This window comes from Camelus dromedarius, chromosome 12, assembly GCF_036321535.1.
Source record: "Camelus dromedarius isolate mCamDro1 chromosome 12, mCamDro1.pat, whole genome shotgun sequence".
NCBI lineage: Eukaryota > Metazoa > Chordata > Mammalia > Artiodactyla > Camelidae > Camelus > Camelus dromedarius.
The window spans coordinates 39,145,167-39,166,999 of record NC_087447.1 but is presented as its reverse complement, the minus strand read 5'-3'; the positions used below and the strand labels follow the sequence as shown (position 1 = coordinate 39,166,999).

Here is a 21,833-nt window from a genome sequence, read left to right as displayed (position 1 = left end):
TACCATCTTAATGTTACTACTCTCAACGACCAAGCAGTTCATTCAGATTGGCAATTCCTAAGCAGCTGTGGACAAAAAAAAATGTTGCCTGTCTTTTTAGTAAACAACAAATGCTGCCTGCCATGCTGGAGGCCCCTTCTTCCCCGCCCTGCCCTACAGTGTACCCTGAAGGGAATTTAGGATGGAGAAAAACAGGATTCTGGCCCAAGACAGCTGAGATGCATATCAAGGGAATAATTTCAATGAGCCCTGATTTCTGTATCTTCTCAAATAGAGAAGCACTAAAATCATTAACTTGAGATGTCTTTTTTTTGTGATTAGCAGTAATCTTTTGATGTTCAACTACATGTTTTTTTCAGCAAAAATTCATACATATATACTGGCTCCTCCCCTACCTCTTTGGAATAGTTTCTCAGAACTGAGAAGCTGTTGTATCCTGTGCTATAATCCTCAGTAAGGTCACTAAATAAAACATAATCCTCAACTTTAAGGCTGTAGGGTATTTTTGTCGTCGTCCTCCCTCCAGTTGACCTAGCTTTCCCTGATTATATAGCTTCCTCCTCTTGGATCATAATCACTATAAAGTAACAACCAGTAAGGACTATCCTAGTTTTGGAAAAATTTTCACTCATTTACCAGTAAGCCAATTTCTCTAAAGACATACTTTCTTTAGAAGCTATCACAAGTTCCTTCTCTCCTTCCTACTAGTAAGAATTGCCAGTTCAGACCAAAGACTGGCAAACATTTTCTGTAAAGGGCCAGATGGTAAATATTTCAGATTTGTGGGCCATATGGTCTCTGACACACCTACTCAATTATGCCATTGTAAAGTGAAATCAGCCACAGACAATACATAAATTAGCTTGTCTATGTTTCAATAAAACTTTATAAAAAAAAAAAAAAACAGGCAATGGGTTGGACTTGGCCCATGGGCCACAATTAGAATCAGAAAAAAACTGGCCTCACATAATAGGGACTCGATTAAGGATTCCTGCACAGGAGGATGTATGTAGGCATCACTGGTAGCTAGTGTAGCCATCTGTGGAGTGTGCACATATGTGGTTGAGGTGGGACTGGGTGGTGTGGGGCCCGCAGGAGCAAGCAGGACTAAATACCTTCTAAAGACCTTGTGTAGAGTATCTCCTTTGTTTCACACTTCCATTCAATTCCCATCTGAAGGGCAGCACCAGAGATCAGAAAAGCTTCCACTTCTACTCCCTTGTCCTTAATTGCTCTTCGGCTATTAGAAAGTCTAAAATTCCCATCTCACTATATTCCAATCTGTCCTCCACACAGAATCACCACTTTAACACAAGTGTAATCATATTACATCCTTGCTTAAAAACTACCAATGGTTCCTCATGCTTAAAGGGGAAGGTCTATAGTCCTTAGCACAGAACATGAGGCTTTTTTACAATCTAGTTCCAACCCACTTGTCATCAGGCTTCAGATCAAATGTCTGCTTCTTAGAAAGGCCATCCCTGTCCTCCCAATCTAGAGTCACTCTCTCCAGTTGCCTTCTCTTTAGTGCTGAAATCAAACAGCTAAATCCCACCGACAGAAGAGGACACACACTGGTAAAGCTTATGTGTCAGCAACTATTTTTTTTAAGCCCCGAGTTTCCTCCCCTTACTATAAAGTCCCTATTTCTGGTCATCCTTCCCTATATGTCTCAGTAGCCCATTATTGTGATCTCCAACAGCTCATCTGGTCATTGATCAACACCATTATCTTCATTTTCACCATCATGAATACATACTGAGAAATTACTATGTGCCAGGTCCTATCTTAAGTGTTTTTCATGTATGAATTCATTCTATCCTCATAATAACCCTATAAAGTACTTACCAATGCTCCCATTTTAGATGACAAAACTGAGAGAGAAACATTAAGTGCCTTGGCCAGGGTCATACAGCTATTAACTCACAGGATTTGAACACAAGTAATCTGGCTCCAGAACCTTTACTCTTTACACTATGCTATGAAATGCCAAGACATTTTGTTTTTAGTAAGGACACCTAAAAATAAAAGAAGCATCTGACATGACATCTGGAAAAATTCATTTAAATCATAAAGTAAAAAGCAATCTAAAAATGTATGCATTTAAGTAAGATGGAATACATTTGCAATTCAATTTAAGTTGAAAATAAGCTATCATACCTTAAGACACCAGTAAGCTAACTAGTACTGCTTTTATATGAATGTTCAGAAAGTACTAGTTTTTAGTTCTGTTGGGCTTTGAGGAGCTCCAACAATCACTAGAGACAAAGAGCCCTGCCAATCTTATGGGAACGTACACACGTTCATGCCAAATACACTATATGGACTTCTAAAAAACGCATTAGGTCGAACTATGGCGGAAAAGACATTCACATCCCTATATTGCTAGGGAATCTAATCGAATAAATAATAATTTCTAATAGCCTTCTATTTATCTTCTCAGATAAAGGAAGCCTATTTTTGTCATTTATGTCTACTGCGTAAGCATTTAATAATCATTTGTCTGAGTTTTTCTCTGAGTATTCAAACTATATTCCAACTGGAACTGTAGAACTTATTTTTCCAAAAGAAAATTAATAGAGTAGTGAAAATGTCTTACCTTCTATTCCCAGTCTAATCTTCTTAAGACCCCTCTCCTTCAAAACTGATTTGGCCACATCTCTGTTTTCAATGTACTTGAAAAATCTATATAATTTTGTGCTATAAATAACTGGAAACAAAGAGACAAAAATATTTTCTTATTAAAATCAAAGCACTTGGAAATGATTAAGTTTATCTTGATCATCAAAGGAGACTGACAACCCTAAAAGCCCAAATAATGGATGCAGTGATGCCAAAGGATGACTAGCCACATGACAGGACAATTCAGTACAGTTAATATATAAGCAAATGTCTACATAAGTTGAAACAAGAGAAGCTTTAATAACCAACCAGGTAACCCAATCCATAGGAAGAATCTCCTTCTGAAAGATATATACAAACTTACTACAATGGGATCTGCCCCAATTTCTTCAAATAAAGAAAACCAAAAGAAGGTATCAAACATATCATTCTCAAGCAGGCAAAGAACTTTACTCTGATGCCTACAAGACCTCATCTGGAGAGAAAAAAAAAAAAAAACTACCTTGTCAGAAAGTACAAAATGGATACATCTTACATTTCATGGATTGAGCAACTATTAATAATTCCCCCAAAAGGCAAAGACCCACCCCACAAACTGTTTTCAGGCGAACAGCCCCATTTAATACTGATGTTAAAAATGGCAGATTCGAGCATGTTCTGCCTAGGTTAGTCTGTTTAGAGCAAACTGGCTTTGCAAAGGACAGACATTCCACTGACAACATGTTGAGTCTTCCAAATGTGCTGGGCACTTCAGGGAGTTAGACTGAAGGACCTTCCTCGCCTTCTCTCTTTCTGGTGGAGTTATCTCCCTTAAAAGGTGAACTGCAAAGGTTTTTTCAAAAAAAGAAAAACACACTCACAAACCAAACATGCTGGTTTAAGAGCCAATAAAAGGAAAAAACGTATACAGAAGCTACTCATGGGGTAAATATGTGATTATCACTACATCCTTAAGATTATTGATATATTATGATTAAGATTTTTTGGCATCTCATAATGTTTGGTGTTATAATGTCACATTTAGGAAAATCAAGCTGAAGAGGCTATTTCTGTCCCCTTAAATGTATCTTCTTTAGGTTGGAACATCTTGGCACAAAATGAAATATATTTAGACAAATTAAGTAAAAATGTTTCAGTCCTTTTAAACTTCAAAGCTTAAGATAAGAAACAAATCAAAAAACACTGAAATGAAAAGCTCAACAACTAAGAAGGAAAAACCAGGTCTGTTATAATTCCTGTATCACCTATAATGTCATTTGTGTTCTATGGTTGGTTCTACTCTCTTGAAGTCAAACTTCCTAAAAACTAAAATGCATATACTAAGTTTGTTAATTCCTTTTTCTCAACAGAAAAAAAACTTAGTGTATTTCTTTTGATATTGGTAACTTTCCATTTTTCCTGTGTTTTGTTCAACATTTTATTCCACGTATTATAGAAAACCATTGTCAAAGAACCTAGGAATGAGGAAATAGCAACATAAATGTCTACTACTACAACTGCCCACAGAAGAATCACAATAGTCATTTACATATATCATGCAAAGGAAACAAACATCTCAATGTAAATACTGAAAAATGCTACCAAAAATTGTGTTAGAATCGTTTGAAAATCTTCTTTAGAAGTATTAAAAAAAAAAAAAACACTTGGAGCCTGCTTTTATTTTTATAAAAGGGTAAACAAAATTGAAAAATCAGAGATTAAGGTGTTCTACTAATTTCTATAATCTTGTAATTTTTACTTAAAACTCTAACCCTTACCGATTCAACAAAGACTGGAGTATAAAACAAGATGCTAGGCTATTTTACCTAGCTCCTTTTTTAATTCTATCTTCTTCTCAATCTATGAAACTATTCAAAAGTACTGTACTGGGTCCACCAAGAAAAATAATGTGAAATAAATTTTCTAACAAAAAAAAATCAAAAGGTTTTTAATCAAAGATTGGAAGCACAACAGAAAAAGTTAGTCAATGCTGCTCAAGATGTGCTGTTTTGGTCAGAAATATCTAAACTATAGTTCCATAAAGCTTTCAGGTCATTGTATCCTCCAGAAACACATATGATATTTAAAAAGGAGTATCGTAGAACTTAAAAGTCATCTTTGAAATCAATGAGTTGAAGCTTCTCATGTTACATACAAATAAAATTTCATCTAAAAAAATCAGCTTATTTTTTATTATCTACTATTCCAGAATCTACTTCTCTTGGGTGCTTCTAAACGCAAAGAAAAAACCATCAAGATCCAAATACTCAACAAAGAGCAAGCCATTTCTGTGCATGACAGGGGTGGGAGCACTTTTTCTGTAAAGGACCAGACAGTAAATAGCTTTGGGCTTTGCTAGCCACGCGGTCTTCATTACAACTACTCAACTCTGCCAATGTAGCACAAAAGCAGCCATAGACAATACATATAACTTAATTTATTAAAATGGGCAAAAGGCTGGATTTGGCCCACAAGCCTTAGTTTGCTGATTCCTGGTGTAAGGGTTCAAGGTACTTTCTTTATAAAAATTGTCCTTTGATCAATATTATAAAAGCTAGAGAATTTATGATGATTCAAGAGAGAAAATATGCCACAATACTCACTTTGTGAATATTCTTCTCCCATCTGTGGTGGATACTCTTCATCCCAATCAACCACATCATCATCTGTAAGCACCACTATGTGGCATTCACGTTCCCCACTCTGGGCACTAGCTACCATGAGAGGCAGGATCATTTCTTCTAGATAAAATTCAAACTGTTTACGAGCACCATCATTTGATAACTCATGCATTAGGGCACCTGAAATGAAACCCCCCAAAAATCTTGATTTTTTTTGGATGACTGATAAGAGCAGAAACAACAGACAAATAAAACATCAGATTAGTTCAGCAACTACTTTGGGACCCTGTAAACAATATAATGGTTATTCTTTATTCAACAAAACTTTTCTCAGGAGGAGTTCTTATGGAACTGTATAATCTTACAGCAAGAAGGGCCAATTAAAGTCATCTAACACAAGCTCCTTTGTTTTACACATCATGAAGCAATCTACCAAAGGTTATAAAACTAATTTGCAAAATCAGAATTAAATCTGCCCTCCTCCTACTCCATCCCTAGTCCAGGGTTGGTTTTTTTTTTTTTTCACTACATTATGTTGTCTTCCATCAATATATGCAGTTATATCTTAAAGTATATCCTAAGGATATTTTTTCAGATTATCTATATGAAATAAAATAGCTCCCATATTCCATCTTCCACATGTTTTCCTTCTCAGAAAATTATTTACAAACAACATTAATATTTCAGTGTAGGAAGAAGGGTAGGATGAACTGAGTCAACCGACTGGAAAAACAGTGGCAAAAGGCCAAACAAAATACAGCACGGTACAGGAATTATATAGCTGACGTGACCCTAGAATTGAGAGGAATGAAAGATACACTTCACTTGACCCTTCTTAAGTCCAGACATAATGAACAACTTTAACTTCCCAAATACACAGCCTCACCTACATTGACCTAATCATTTTTCTTTTTATTCCTATTTCAACAGCAATGTCCTATCTCCTATCTAAGGCTCTACCACCTCAGAAACTACTAGGAGGGTCAGAAAAGGACACCAAAACTCAAAACCACAGTCTTACAAAGGAGAGCTTTCTTCTCCCTACACTATGTTGTCTAATTATAGAATAATTATTAACAACATAATAAATAATTAAATAACAATCTGTATTATTATTATTTAGCCCTCTGCTTCTCTAGGGCTGTTTCCATTAGGATTTTTTAAATTTAAATTCCCTTTATAGCCAAACTTCTAGATATATAAACACATTTTCTTTCCCCTAACTTCTGAACCAATTCCAATCTGACTTCGACACTCACTACTCAAAACTGCCCTCAATAGAGTCTGAAAATGACCTTTAAATTGTTAAAGACGATGAACATCGTTTGATCCCGATTTTATTTAACCTCTCAATGGAATCTCTTACAGGGACCACTCCCTCCTTACACATTCTCATCTCTAAGAATCTGATACCATTATCCCTGGCGTTCTTTCTCCTCTCTGGCCATTCTATTTCAGTCACCTTTGTCAACTCTTTCTCCTCTAGCTGTTCATTAAATATCGGTATTTTTCAGGAAAAAAATGTTAAGTTCTTTTCTTCTCTCACCTTATGCTGACAATTCCCAATTTATTCTACTAATTCTGCCTTCTATATTCTAGATGCACTACAGTCAACTGCCTCCTGGAAATCTTCACTAGGATGACCCCTCAAAAGCACCTCGAACTCAACATATCCAAAACTGAACTTAATCATTTCTGTCTCTCTCTGCAGTGTTTTCCAAATCAATAAATCGCATCACCATCTACTCAAGTTCTCAGAATCATCGCAGAAGAGTGCTAGTCATATGACAGGCTCTTAAATTTTTGTAGAATAAATGAATGAATCCTTGATTCCTCTTTCATCTCAATTCAATCATTCCCAAGCTCTATGAAGTCCACCTCTTAAATACAAGTTGAATTGTGTCATTTCTTTCCCTGGAAGATGCTATTTTCCAAAGATAGCTTCAAAATCTCCTTTGTCACACGCTTTTCTGCAATGTGACCCTGACATCTCCTCACAGGAGAAGTCCAATTCCTCTCTCCTTTAATCTAGCCTGGTCGTACTAACTTGCTTGTAACCAGGGGAGTGCAGCAGAGGTGTGGGATACGTAACTTATGGTTCTGCCTCAGTCTTGGGAATGCTTGCTCTCCAAATGCTTCCTCTCTGAACCCAGTCTCCAGGCTTGGAGAAGCCCAAGCCACATGAAGAGGTCATATGTAGGTACTCTGTCTGACAGTCCTAGCCGAAACCAGCCTTTGAGTCATCCTAGTCTAAGGTGCACACAAGTGAATGAAGAAGTCTTAAACCTTCTGAGTCACCTCAGTCCTTCAATCCTTCACAAGATGAGGCCTCACATATTATGAAGCAGACATAAGACACATCTGTTGTACCTTGTCTGAATTCTCAACACACAAAATAAAGATTATTTTATGCTACTAAGTTTGGAATGGACTATTACATAACAATAGTTAACCAAAACTCATTCCATCCTCATTTCCCCCACCATAGTCCAAATCAACTCTCACTCAAACTACTGTAAACTTTCTAATTATATTCCCATCATTTGCTTTTGCCCCTGTGTAATTCATTTTCCCCACAGTAGCCAAATCTAATAGGTGTCTCTTGTTTAAACCTTCCATGCCATTCTATCCTTAGAATAAAAGTCCTCAACTTGGTTCTTAAGCCTGTTATGTGAAAAGAGGGGTTACAGATCAATGTGTACAGTCCTTAAAACATTTTTTCTTTGAGTACTACCCATATAATTATAACTCCTACATATAAATAACTGGCCCACATCTTTCTCTTCAGTTTTAGACATGTATGCCCAATGCCCCACTCAGCAATTCCACTTGGATGTCTAATAGATATTTCAAACTTAACATATCCAAAATCAAGCTTTTAGATTTCTGCTCCCCATGAGGTCTCCTCCATCTCAATTAATGGCAACTCCACACTTCTAATTAAAGTCCTCTTCTCTCTTTCCCACCCCATATTCAATCAACGAGCAAATCCTTGCCTGGAAAGGGAATGTGAATAATGAGGAAATTATAGCCTATCTGGGGAGCTACTACCTACCAGAGTCCCTTCACTATATGGTAGGGTCTATGAAAGAAGATTAAGAAGTCATTTCTATGTATTCTTTACTACCTATGTCTCCTCTGAACTCTTTCCCAATCCTACTAGCCCACAATGACATCTCCTTCTTAACTTTTCCAGCCACTTAAAATCCAAGTCACCGTTTGATAATTCTCATACACATTTTTACTTTTCTATGTATATAATCACCTTTTCCTCTTAGACATGACATAACAGTGAAAACACGGATGGTTGCTAGGGAAGGGTCTTAGGGAAGGGATGAGAGAAAAATATTAAAGAGGTAGGATTTGCAAAGTTCTAGACTCTGCTCTGAGACTATGTTGTAAGTTCTTGGATGAAGTCATTTAACCTTTTGTATAAATGAGGGCTAGGTATTTGGTATTCATTTTAAGATATTTAGTGACAAATACTGTTCTTGAGAATTATTTGTATCTTCCATAGTGGCACAGGATATTATATTACATTGTAAATACAAAAAAAAATTATAAATTTTTGGTTGATGTGATCTGAAGAGTGAAGCCAAGTATGATATTGGCCAAAGCCAGGGCTCTCAAGCTGGGAGATAAAGACTGGCAACAAATGACAGAGGAAACAACTGAAGAGGAAATCTAGAAGAATCTATCTAAAAAAATAAATTTGAAAGAAAGTTTTAGAAAATTGCACTAAGAGCTTATAAAGATCTCTGTGGACTTCCATAAACAACCTTCATGGCATTAGAGTGCTTTACAATTAAACAAATATTTGAAGTCTAGGTAAACAGCACTATTTCAGGCTTTTGATTCCAATATACTGTAACTCTACAGACCACTCACAGACAAAACATCATACTTACTGAGATCTCTACATTTAATAGTACTATATTCAAAAGAGATACAAAGATAGTCACATGCTTCTCTCAGTTCAGGAATAGATATGCCATCAGGACAACGGATTATTCCTGTTTTATAATAGTCCTAAAAAAAGAAAGTAAAGAATGCATAAAACATCTGGAGTATGAGGTAGCCAAAACTTATTAAAATTGAACTGGTAAAATTTTCAAAAATAGTGGTGCTCTGAGATTTGCAAACTGTGGAATTTAGTTATTGGGACCTCAGTTCACCTAGCTACTTTTTCATTTTCCAAACAAGACAAATTTATGTCCAAATGAGTCCACTGACTCACCCAGTCATAAAATTACTTAACAGCAGAGGTAAGATTAGAACCTGGGTTTCTCCATTAATTACGCATATCTTCTCTCTCTACTATATCATGCTAATTCCTATGTATTTCCCCCTCTACAAGTTATCTACATAACTACCATACATTTTCTTAACTTTTTAAAAAACTTTATTTATTTATTTATTTATTTATTTATTTATTTATTTATTTATTTATTTATTTATTTAGGGGGGAGGAGGTAATTAGGTTTACTTACTTATTTTTAGAGGAGGTACTGGGGATTGAACCCAGGGTCCTGTGTATGCTAAGCATGTGCTCTACCACTTGAGCTATACCATTCCCACTAAACTTTCTTTTTTTAAGAAAATTAAAGTCACCTTAAATGTTACCTAGAGAACAGAGCAAAACTTAAGATTTTTAATGAAGAACTTCAAAGTCATATCCATGTATTTAAAATATATGCAGACAGAACACACAATTAGATATTCTTCTTCCAAATACTGTTCTTTGGTGTTCCCCATATAATTAAGAACAATCAATGGTAATTATTTCCAAAATCTACTTAAATTGTTGTTAGGGGCTAGACCCATAGTTACAAAGTTACTCCATCGCTCAGACATAAAATTCTTTCTTGTCAACTCCACGGGGTGTCAAGTGGAAGTATGGGCTGCTGAAAAAGCACTTCCCCCAAAATTAAGATCTGCTTCAAGCTTCTTGAGGTTCAGAGCCACAGTAACACAATTTCTAAAGTTACTACATAAATGAAAGCAAGACATCTTCTGGTACTTGTCCGAGTGCTAACCACCTGATTGAGATCAACTACTTTTCCTGTCTTGCATCTCAGAATCCTCCCTCTCCTAGTCCCACAAAACTATTTAAGAAAATCATATTTTCACACTGTGGCATAAGCTGTCACATGCTATAAATCAAACTTTTATCACTGATTTAAAATGACAAGTAGGGACTGTAGTACTAATTCAAATATTACTCAAAATGAAAGATTAAACATTTTTTAAAAAGGTTTAAAACATAAATACTAAATACATTTTAGAGGTGATTTTTAAATGTTCTTAAGTGTCCATATTGTTAGTGATGTGCAGTAAAACATTAGAATTCCAGTAGCCACATTCATTCTTAGTAGTAAAAAATAATCAACATTGCATTTAAGAGAATTAAGGAGGGTAGAGTAATACGACTACAGAAATGTTATTGTTAAACCCTTGAAAGGACTGCCTAGGCAGACCTAAGAGAGGAATCATCTCCTATCTTACCTTTGCAAAGGTCATAAAATTCTTTTTTTATATCATATATTTATGTACCAAAAAAGATGAATTAAATCATATTTTTACAAAATATCCTGGATACCTCCATAGAGATATCTAACTAAAACTTTGCTTCTAATCCAAGTACCTACCAAAAGGAGTCATTTGATTCAGTCAATACACAAGGAATAGCACTCACCAGAATAGCTCGAAACACAGTAGAGCCAATCCCCTCTGCCACCTCATACTCTCCCTTCTCATTGGGACGTGTAAAGTTATGTTCTCTGCCAGATCCAAACATCCTATGGTAGCAAATAATTGAGAAATACATCAATAGGATACTTGCTTCAAAAGAGAAGATCGATTTCATGTACGAAAGTAAAAAGGAATTATAATTTTGACATTAAATGATGTCATTAAATTAGTTCAAGAAATTTATTCTGGCAAATGTAATAAATGAAGTATTGCCTTTTTATGGGAGGGAACAGTAGTGTAAATTATCTACAAGCAAACAAAATCAATTAATAAAATTCAGAAGCTAAGACCTTTCCAGTCCTTTCTTCTTGGGTGGGTGGGGGGGGTAGGGAATCAATCAGGCTAGGGGAAAAGGTGATTCTTCCTCTAATCTTATGAGGGGGAAAAAAGGGGGAAAGGAAAACTATGTTATCTGTGCCTCTTCCTTAAAACTGCTGTCTTCATTGCAAACAATGCCATAATGCAGCACATACAGTAATCTAAACTAGGAAAAAGTAAAACAGTATAGGCAGGTTAGGTTATTTTACTTTTTACAATCTTAACTATAAATGTAACAAATCTTGGTCAAAACTCTTAAACTTGCATCCTAGAACTAAAAAATAAGCAATCAAATGCTGGAGTAGAAAGATATGAAGAAGTTAAGAACAGAATGAAAAATTTAAATAAGTAACAAGCTCTTAATATTAATTTTTACATAAGGAAAATACAAATGAATTTCTATTTTTTCAAGTTATGTTGCTGGCCCTATAACAGCAAGTACTTAGAAAGGAGGCAATTTGTAATATATGTCCTTCAAAATAAAAAGTTAAATGCATAACCCCCAAGAAAAATTTTAAATTGTGATGAAAGGAAGTTGAACCTCTGAATTCAATATCACCATTCCTAAAGTGAATACGGCTGATTTAAGTTTTCTGTTCAACAATTTCCCAATTTAAATGGCTTCCTCTTTTGTTATAACACAGAACTTATAAAGAACAAAGCTTTTTTATTTCAGTTTCCCCAAAAATGTCAACTGCTTTTTACAGTTTCCATGAATATTAATTTTCATCCCCAAAGATATGATTTTGTCAACTGACATGAAAAGAAGCCTTCTCTGATTTGGGGGAAAAAAAGAAGAAGAAAGCCTTTCAGGAATCAAATGTCACTCAATTTGCTCAAATACCTGAACTTTTTACAAAAGTGGAAAGTCATCTTTTCAGATCCATATGGATCACACACAAAAAAAGTCTTTTAGGTTTTGTTTTGTTTTTAAAGAAAATGTACCCTAACAGCTGAAGCACAATTTCAAATGTCTATTACTTCTTAACTGTGTTCCTTTAAAGTTTAAGTAAAAATATAAAGTATTATCCATGTCAAGTTATCCTCCTAAGAGTTTTTCCATCAATAATCTTCCCCTATGCTAATAATACATAAAAGCCTATAGAGTTCAAGTATTTTTTCTCATAAAGTCTAGTGCCAATGTTAAAAGGAAACATTTATCTACTCAAAATGTATACAGTGTCATATGCTAGTATTTATTCTGTATTCAGAGATACAAACATCATACACACACAGCAGTATCCCAAATAGTTATACTCATATGCAACCTAGAAAAAAAACACAAGTTTTCCTTTTTTTTTAACTTCATGTAAATTTCCATTTCATCTATATGTTCCTTTCATTTTATATTAAACAGAAAAAGATGTTAATTTTACAATTAAAAAGATACGAATTTTGGACACTGAAAAATTAAGTCTATATTCTTAGACTGCAGTTCCTATGACTATAGTCCATATTGCCTACATCATTCCTAGATTGTGGTTCCGATAACCACAAACTTTATATTAATCTATTACTCTAGACCAGCATGGATTAGAAGATAACTATTGTCTCTCCTTCATTCTACTAACTACTTCTTATTAATACTTCTTTAATTATCTACATCAAACTGACAACTCATGATGACTTTTCAGCCAACAAAACTGTTGGGAGTTTTTTCTTTAAACAATTCTTGTATCTGCTGCCTTTGGAGGTTGCATTTAGGAGCCCCAGGTGAAGGAAACATATTATCATTGCTTGTTAGATACAATCTATGTTTTCAACCTGTAGAGATCTTTTAGTATCCTGTCTTCATTAACTAACATATTTGCTATTCCTACTGGTACAGCAATGATCATTAGAAATAAAATCAAATTCAAGATCTAGTTCTACCACTTTCTAGTTGGATTAACTTAAGCAAGTTACTTAACCTCCAAAGCTCAGCATGAACACTACATTCCACCAGAGAGTAACTGTAAAACTTCAAATGGAAAAAATAATGTAAAGGTGCTTTATAATTAATAATACAAAGAAGCACAACAATACAAACCTGCCCAACATTGTATTTGGCTGTGCAGTAAAAATGGATGGATCTACAACAAATCTAGTGTTATCCACTATTAGCGTCACTCGTTCTGACGTCCTTACATTCCGAGCTCCTTCTTTTGCATTTTCATACACAAATACCATTTCCCCAGATGTCTTACAGCTACCATCTGAACTTGACTGACTACTGTTTCTGCTGCTGTTCCCAGCACTGCTACTGGAACCATTTGGAGATGTTTTTTGCGGGCGAGGACTGCTTGGACGAGAGGAACTGTGATCTTTTTCACGTTCTGAAATAGAGATGTTAAACAAAGTTATACAAATTTTCTTTTAAAAAGTTAAAGATCGATATATATCTTTTAAAAACTGTGATTTAGAAACGTTGTTTTAAATCACAGGACTTCTGCTTTTTGGATTTCAAATAACATTTTCCCAGAACACCATGAAAATTAATTTATTTCCCAGGAATAAAACCTAAAACATCAAACTGTTTCTAAAATAATTAATTTTGTAGACTTTTCTAAAAAGATGTATAACTGATTAATACTGACCCAGAATAAGATCAAAAGTAAGGTAAATTTTATATTATTGCTCTACTTAAAAATATATAGAAACCCACAGAACAGAATATTCTCACAAGTCAAATAAGTAAGCATTGAAAGTTAGTAAAAGATTAATAAGAATACCAATTTTAACTGGCCTAAATACTGAAAGTATTAATTCTATTCTGAGAACAAAATACAAACTTTGGACTCTCACTAGGTTAATAAGGAAATCCCCAAACCAACAATTTATCTCACAAAAGGAAGGTCCCAAAGGAAGAAAAGAATTTCACTACAGACAGCATGAAGTATTTATTTCTTCAAATGACTTTTAATGTGTAACAACTTAAGTGGCTTTAATAGCTAATGATATACTGCTTTCCTTTCAGTCTCAATTTTGTTGAATAAAGCACTGCTATACATTTTATAGGATCATGTAATGATTATCTATAATTTTAATAGGAAATGTTATTAAAATTCAGAAAATTTTCTTAAGCTGTTCCAATATTCTACAAAGGGAAATTAAAACTGACTTTGTGATAAGTTTCCTTTAGAGGCTAGATTACTGAACTTTAAAGGTGACCTAAAAATGTACCTCCAACTCATCAGTTTCATCAGCTTTTGCCAAATTCCTCCATGACTCAGGCTGCTTAGAACACTCTGTACAGCTTTACTGGTTATATAATTAGGTTTGCTGTATCTCCAGAGATACTCTGACACCTCTCTTTTACTGCCTATTTCTACAATGCGGGTAGCATCCCAAAAGCAAAAATTTTTTAAGTAATAAAATAATTTCTCATATCTCCTATTCTCTTCCCAGAAACTAAACTTTGCATACAACAAACTGTCAACTCTTATTTATACTTCTGTTGGTTTTTGGCTTATCAGTTTAGCCTGACTTTAAGAACCTACTTAGATATTGGTCCTTAAATTCCTCTATATAATTAGACCCTAATATAATTGATTTTGATTTATAAAAGGCAATCAAAAACTATCTCAAATAGTAAGTCAAAGTATTTAATCTGCCACTTCTGAGAGGAAAATAAAAATCAGCAAGCTCACATTGCTTACATACGTCTACTTCAGACTGGTGCTTTACAGTCACACAACGTATTTACTTGGAGTACTACCATTCATTTATGGTAATGAGTAGGAAGGAAGAAAAAGCACGAGTAGGAAGAAAATGAGTAGGAAGAAAAGAAAAAGTCAAGAAAAAAAAAACCCAAGATGGCGGAGTGGTAGGACCACAAGCTCGCCTCTCCTTGTGACTACAACGAAACCACAACTGAAGGCTAAACAACCTTTGAAAAGAGACTGGAACCTAGCAGAAAAGATCTTCTGCAACTGGAAACATACAGAGGGAACCACAGCAGGATGGTAGGAGGGGCGTGCTTGTGATATAATTGGGCCCCATACCTGTCGGGTGGGCGACCCACAAACTGAAGATTTTTTAAGTCACAGAGGCTGTCTCACAGGAGTGAGAGCTCTAAGCCCCACATCAGGCTCCCCAGCTTGGGTCCCACCATTGAGAAGAGAAGGAGACCCCAGGACATCTGGTTTTGAAGGCTAGGGGGACTTGGCTCTGAGATCTTCACGGGACTAGGGGAAACAGAGACTCCATTCACGTGGGAAATGTACACGGAAACTCAAATGCACCAGGTCCAAGGGCAGAGGCAGTGATTTCATAGGAACCTGAGCTAGACCTGCCTGCTGGATTTTGAGGGTCTCCTGGGGACATGGGGGACGGCTGCGGCTCACTCAGGGGACATAAAAGCTGGTGGTGGACATTTCAGGAATGATAAGCTACACGAGCTTTCCTGGAGGGTGGTATCTTGATTGGATCATTAGCACCAAAACCTAGCCCTACCCAACAGCCTGTAGAGAAGCCTCAGGCCAAACAACATACAAGGTGGGAACACAGCCCCACCCATCAGCAGGCTTCCTGAGCCACAAAGCCTCTAGACGGCCCTACCCACCAGAGGTCCAGGACCAAGCTTCGCTCAGCAGTGGGCAGGCACTGGCTCCTCCAGCCAGGAAACCTGCATAAGCTTCTAGTCCAGCCTCATCCACCAGGGACAGATAGTAGAAATAAGAAAACAATAATCCCAAAGCCTGTGGAAGGAATCCACAAACACATAGAAAGATAGACGATACAAGGTGGCAAAGGAATATGTTCCAGGCCAAGGCACAAGATAAAATCCCAGAAGAAGAAATGTGATGAGGTTATAGTTAATTTATCTGAGAAAGACTTTAAAGTAATGATGGCAAAGATGTTCAGAGAACTCGAGGAGTATAGATGCACAGAGTGAAGTTTTTAAGCAAAGAGTTGGAAAATATAAAGAATACCCAAAGTTGAAGAATAAAATCACTGACATGAATACACTAGAAGGAACCAGGAATAGACTAAATGAGGCAGAGGAACGGATCAGTGAGCCAGAAGACAGATTAGTGGAAATCACTACTTCAGAACAGAGAAGAGAAAAAAGAATAAAAAGGAATGAGGATAGTTTAAGAGAACTCTGGGACAATATGAAGTGCTCTAATATTCGCATTATAAGGGTCCCAGAAAGAGAAGAGAGAGAAAAAGGACCTGAGAAAATTTTGAGAGAGATAATCACTGAAAACTTCCCCAATTTGGGAAAGGGAACAGTCACCCAAGTCCTGGAAGTGCAGAGAGTACCACACAGAATCAACCCAACACCAAGGCACACAGTCATCAAATTGACAATTAAGGATAAGAAGAAAATATTAAAATTAGCAAGAGAAAAATAATGAATAACATACAAGGGAACTCCCATGAGGTTAACAGCTGATTTTTCAGCAGAAACTCTCTATGCCAGAAGGGAGTGGCATGATATTTTTAAAGTGATGTAAGAGGGAAACTTACAACCAAGAATACTCTATCCAGCAAGGCTCTTGTTCAGATTTGATGGAGAAATCAAAAGCTTCACAGATAAACAAAAGCTAAAAGATTTCAACACCACCAAACCAGCTTTACAACAAATGTTAAAGTACCTTCTCTAGTCATCAAATCATAAGAAAAGAGAACAAAAAGACGAAAGAGAAAAAACAAGAGACCTACAAAAGATTGATTTGGCTGTTCAGGGTCTTTTGTGGTTCCTTATAAATTTTGGAATTGTTTGTTCTAGTTCTGTGAGGAATGTTGCGAGTATTTTGATGGGGGTTGCATTGGATCTGTGGATTGCTTTGGGTAGTGTGGCCATTTTGATTGTGTTGATTCTTCCAATCTAAGAGCACAAGAAATCTTTCCATTTCTTTGTGTCATTTTGGTTTTCAGAGTATAGGTAACCTCCTTGGTTAAGTTTATTTTAAGGTATTTTGCTGTTTTTGATGTCATGGGAATGTCTCTGCCACTTATAAAATTCTGGTTTTTGAAGTGAAAAAAAAAAGTAAATTAAGGATCACAAATGGCAAATATCCTTCTTTTTAATGGGTGAGTTGTATTCCATTACACACACACACACACACACATACTTCATCTCCATTATTTTTTCAACTATTGATATGCACTTAGGATGCTTCCATATCTTGGCAATTATAAATAATGTTGCTGTTAATAGCAGGGTGAATGTATCCTTCTGAGTTAATTCTTATTTTGTGGTTGGCTTTATTCCTTTGATAACTATGTAAGTTTAAAAAGCTAAAGCTCTAAATGTTCTTAGAAACAATGAACAGTACATATATGTAAATTTTAAAATACGTGTGCAGTAAAAAAAAAAAAAAAGATCAAGCCATGAAAGACATAGAAGAAACTTAAAAGACATATTACTAAATGAAAGAACCCAGTCTGAAAAGACTACAAACTGTACAATTCCAACCAAATGACATTCTGTAAAAGGCAAAGCTACAGAAACAATAAAAAGATCATGGTTTCCAGGAGTCTGGGGAAAGGGAGGGAGGGAGGAATAAATAGATGGAGCACAGGGATTTTTAGTGCAATGAAATTATTCTATGTTGTACTATAGTGGCTGCATGTCATTATGCATTTGTCAAAACCCATAGAATGTACAATATCAAGAGTGAACCCTAATGTAAACTATGGGCTTTGGTTGATAATAATGTGCCCACGTTGGTTCATCAATTGTACCAAGTATGCCACACTGATGAGGGACGTTGAGGGTAGCAGGAGTATATATGTGCGGCTGGGGAGGGCTATGTGGGAACTCTGTATTTTCTGCTCAATTCTGTTGTGAACCTGAAACTGCTTTTTTAAAACATATTAAAAAAAATTTTTTTAAAGAAAAGAAAAGAAATCTACTTCACACCTTCCTTTTCCTCTTTTTTTAAATTAAATTTAAAATATTGTCAAAAATTAAGATAAATTACTCCATGATGGTTATTCTAACTTTAACTTTCACTTCCTTTTTAGCATGATTAACCAAGAATTCTTATCAATAATTTACTTCAAACTATTTTAAAATAAAGCACTGATATATATTTCACAAGATAAAGATCAACTTGAAAAAAAATTTAAATCTACATTTTACAGTTTTAAAAGGCTTTTCAAACTACTCTTTTCATAAGACTATTTGAGACTTTAAAAATTTTCACTTTTAAGCTTCATTTAATGAGTTGTTTCTTCACAGCAAGAACGAAGTTAAGCTAAAACAGAAACAACTGAACAGAAGAAAGAAGTTAAGAAGTTAATTTTACTCTTAAGTATTAGGCACAATTATCATTACTACTTTAAAAAAGTAAATGCATGCTTTTAAAAACTGTTGGGAAGCTTAGTTGATTTTACATACCGACATGGTGCTGTCGTGTTGGAGAAGTAACATTTCTAATACAAGGAGTGAGTTGAGATTCTGTTCTTTCGTGAGATGAATCTCGTGATCTGTCACTTGACCTTCGTCTATCTCTTGATCTCTCGTGTCCCCCACTAGCACCATGTAGACTCATTTTGGTGTGGTCGACAACTCCTTTAGAAACACGTGAGGGAGTACTGATAAAATAGAAAAGAAAATTAACCATAAAAGTAGAAAGTCAGATCACAGATGCTTAACGAAAAAAAAAAACAATTAACATAAAACTACTAGTATATTGAACTGCAAGAATCAAATGCTACTTTACAATTCTGAAACTTAATTTACCTTAAACTTGCAAATTTTATAAAATCTGGAACACTATGTCTTTGAAGATCACACGATCCAATTCAGTTTTTTTTTAAGGATGAGAAGGCCAAAGCCCAGGAAGGTTAACCGACCTTTGAGTTTATAGTAGTAGCAGAAAAAGAGGTAGTGTTAGTAGTAGCAGTGGAGACCACCCAGACCTCTTAAATATTACTCAAATGTTCTCTTGATTTCTTTCATTGAGAGGGAAAAAGAGAGGGAAAGTTTTTACCTTTAAAAACTGAGGTATGGGGCAAAGTAACTGGTCTCCCTGTCAAATAAAATGTCTACATGATAACTCCAACCAACTCATTCTAATTTCTGAACTCTCCTCAAAATATTTGAAAAGTAATTTTCTAAAAAGCTAACAGCACTGACTGTACAGAGTCACAGAATTTAAAATTTGAAAACATCTTACATAGAGTAAATTTGCCCATGAGAAGTAAATAACTGAGAATGATGATTAAAATGGTCTAGTTGACAGCATTCATTCACACAGTTATTTATTAAATTATGTCTGTACAACACTGTGCTACATGCCAGGAGAGAATCCGCTCCCTCAAGGAGCTTATGATTTAAGTGTAGCAGTACTACATGGACATGGAGAAATTTAAGCACTTCAAGAGTTATCCCAAATTTCAAATATAAAATGACTAAATGTGTCTCAAATATATAACTAAAAAATGAGTGACACAACAAACGCTTTAAGATCTCACAAGAAGACATCACTATAAATCACTGGTGAACGAGGTTTGCTAACAGATAAGATTTTAATAATCAGTAATACATCACAGGTAGGAAAACTGACAGGAACAAAAATGAGAGAACCTAATTTAAGACAGGTAAAAATTTACCATCTTAGCATATAACAAGATTCACAAATGAAAAATATTAAAGTATCTTTTAGAAACAGAGAAATAGGAATAGTAGGAACTCCATGACCCTGGAGTAATAAATACTTAGAATCAAGTTGGTCTTTAATACTTAATTGCTCAACATGTTGAATGTTCCTTAGTTTCCTCATCTGTAAAATGTAGAGTCTACTTACTTTCTGAGGTTAACATGAGGATAAAATGAAGTTTAAGTAAGTTGACCAGCAAGGTACCTGGCACAATAAAATCATCCATTAAAGTTAGTTTATCTAGTTACTACAAGTGAGGATATTAAAATTCAAAATTACAAGACTTGATGAAAGTCACATAGTATTTAGTGGAAATGCTAATAACCGAAGCCTTCTGATTCATCCCAGTGCTCCCTCCACAATGTTACCCTGCTTCCCTTCAACAAAACCACACTAGTTAAGTTTCAATCTTGATCATACAGTTTTAAATCCTGCAGCGCTTCAGGATCATCTTCTCTGTTTACTTATTAACTATAATACTGTGTTTTGTTATTTTAGTGGTTTCTTTCATTATGAAAATCGTTATCATCTCATTATAGCAGATTAAACAGACAAAAGATAAGGCTGACTTTGTATTTACCCTTCTAGGGTGACTTTCAGGGAAAAAAAGGCAACCTGTCAGCTTTTATCAATTTGTCTCTCATACACCTACAGGGAGAAAAAAACTATTCCCACCTCCTTCCTACTGAAAAAGATCAGGGTAGGATAGCATCCTTGGAACAATTTTTTTTTCCTTCAAATAGAACAAATCAAAAGATCCTACAGTATTTATGTTAAAAACTTTGGAGCAGAAATAGTGGAATTTCTGTCCTAAAAGAGGGAAAAGAAAGGAATCCATACTAAAAGAAAAAGGATTATATATTAAAAAAAAAAAAAAAACTCCTCATATTCTAGCTGGTAAGATTTAAATGTGCAAATAAACACATTTTCTTAAATATGACTCTAACTGACAATTTAATGAACAAGGTACAAACACAACTATGACTAAGGCAAATGCAGCATGAATGCTCAATCTGAGTATGGGCCAAGCAGACTGATTAACTGGAAAAGCTTTTCCACCAAGCATCTCTGAAGCTGAAAGATTAAATATTGCTATGTGTTCTGCTGAAATACTGGCTTCATTTCTAAACTGTTTAGATTTTAAATAAATACAAAAGGTGTCATAATACACTCCCATCCTTTCTTTTCATTCCCCAATGTAATGTGGAATGGAAGACCTTCAAAATTATATGTCATAGAAGACTAATTATGTCCTACTCTACTTAATTAAGTAATTTTAGATCAGAAAAGCACTCTAAGGGCAAAAATAATTGATACGTGCAAAAGAAAATGAGGACAAGCAAGTTCAGAGGGGATAACTCTGCATCATGTTGCCTCTAAAAGAGTCTGAGATATATGAATTGAGAACAGGTAAGAAGCTAGAGTATATTAGCCCCAACATATGCTTTTAGCCAAGACAGAGAAGCAAGGACTGAATTTACTTTCCTGTCCAAAACAACCCCCAAAAATAAATAAGTACATGAAACAATGGTTTGTAAGACAAAGTACATTAGGAATAGAGAGTAATCCCTGAAATATGGAAAACAAATAATACAAGGTCAACAACTGTCTCTAATTAAGTTTCTAGAGTAAAACACAGGGAAGCAAAACCCATGCAGAAGTTCGTGGACTCTGAGTTAAGAATATGGAGTTGAGAGGCTGGGGACAACAGATAGCTAATTTTCAGGAAAGAGTACCAGAAAGGGGACAGCATAATAGAGAGAAAACCTCACAGATCAGCAGAGAGTCTATTCCTAGAGTGCTGAGCTTGAGCACCAATCAACATAAACATGTTCCTCCCCCTGCGCATCACCCACCAACCTAAGTCAGGCTGGAAAACCACATAAAAGGGTATTGGGGAGAGAATCTAAGGGGTCTTGGCTCTGAAGTGGGAAATGAAACTGAG

The 21,833-nt window shown here is 35.3% G+C and overlaps 1 protein-coding gene across 4 annotated transcripts in view; it reads right to left on the bottom strand.

Moving 5' to 3' along the window:
- The window catches only part of BTBD10 (BTB domain containing 10), a 67,267-nt gene that overhangs the window by 1,664 nt on the left and 43,770 nt on the right, over positions 1–21,833 (bottom strand). For all 4 annotated transcript variants that reach the window (XM_010977252.3, XM_064492565.1, XM_010977251.3 and 1 more), the window contains 6 exons: positions 18,625–18,821; positions 13,321–13,606; positions 10,918–11,020; positions 9,131–9,251; positions 5,205–5,402; positions 2,600–2,710 (listed from right to left, as the gene is read on the bottom strand). In XM_010977252.3, the coding sequence (XP_010975554.1) occupies positions 2,600–2,710; positions 5,205–5,402; positions 9,131–9,251; positions 10,918–11,020; positions 13,321–13,606; positions 18,625–18,821 (1,016 nt within the window). The remainder of the gene's footprint in view (positions 1–2,599; positions 2,711–5,204; positions 5,403–9,130; positions 9,252–10,917; positions 11,021–13,320; positions 13,607–18,624; positions 18,822–21,833) is intronic.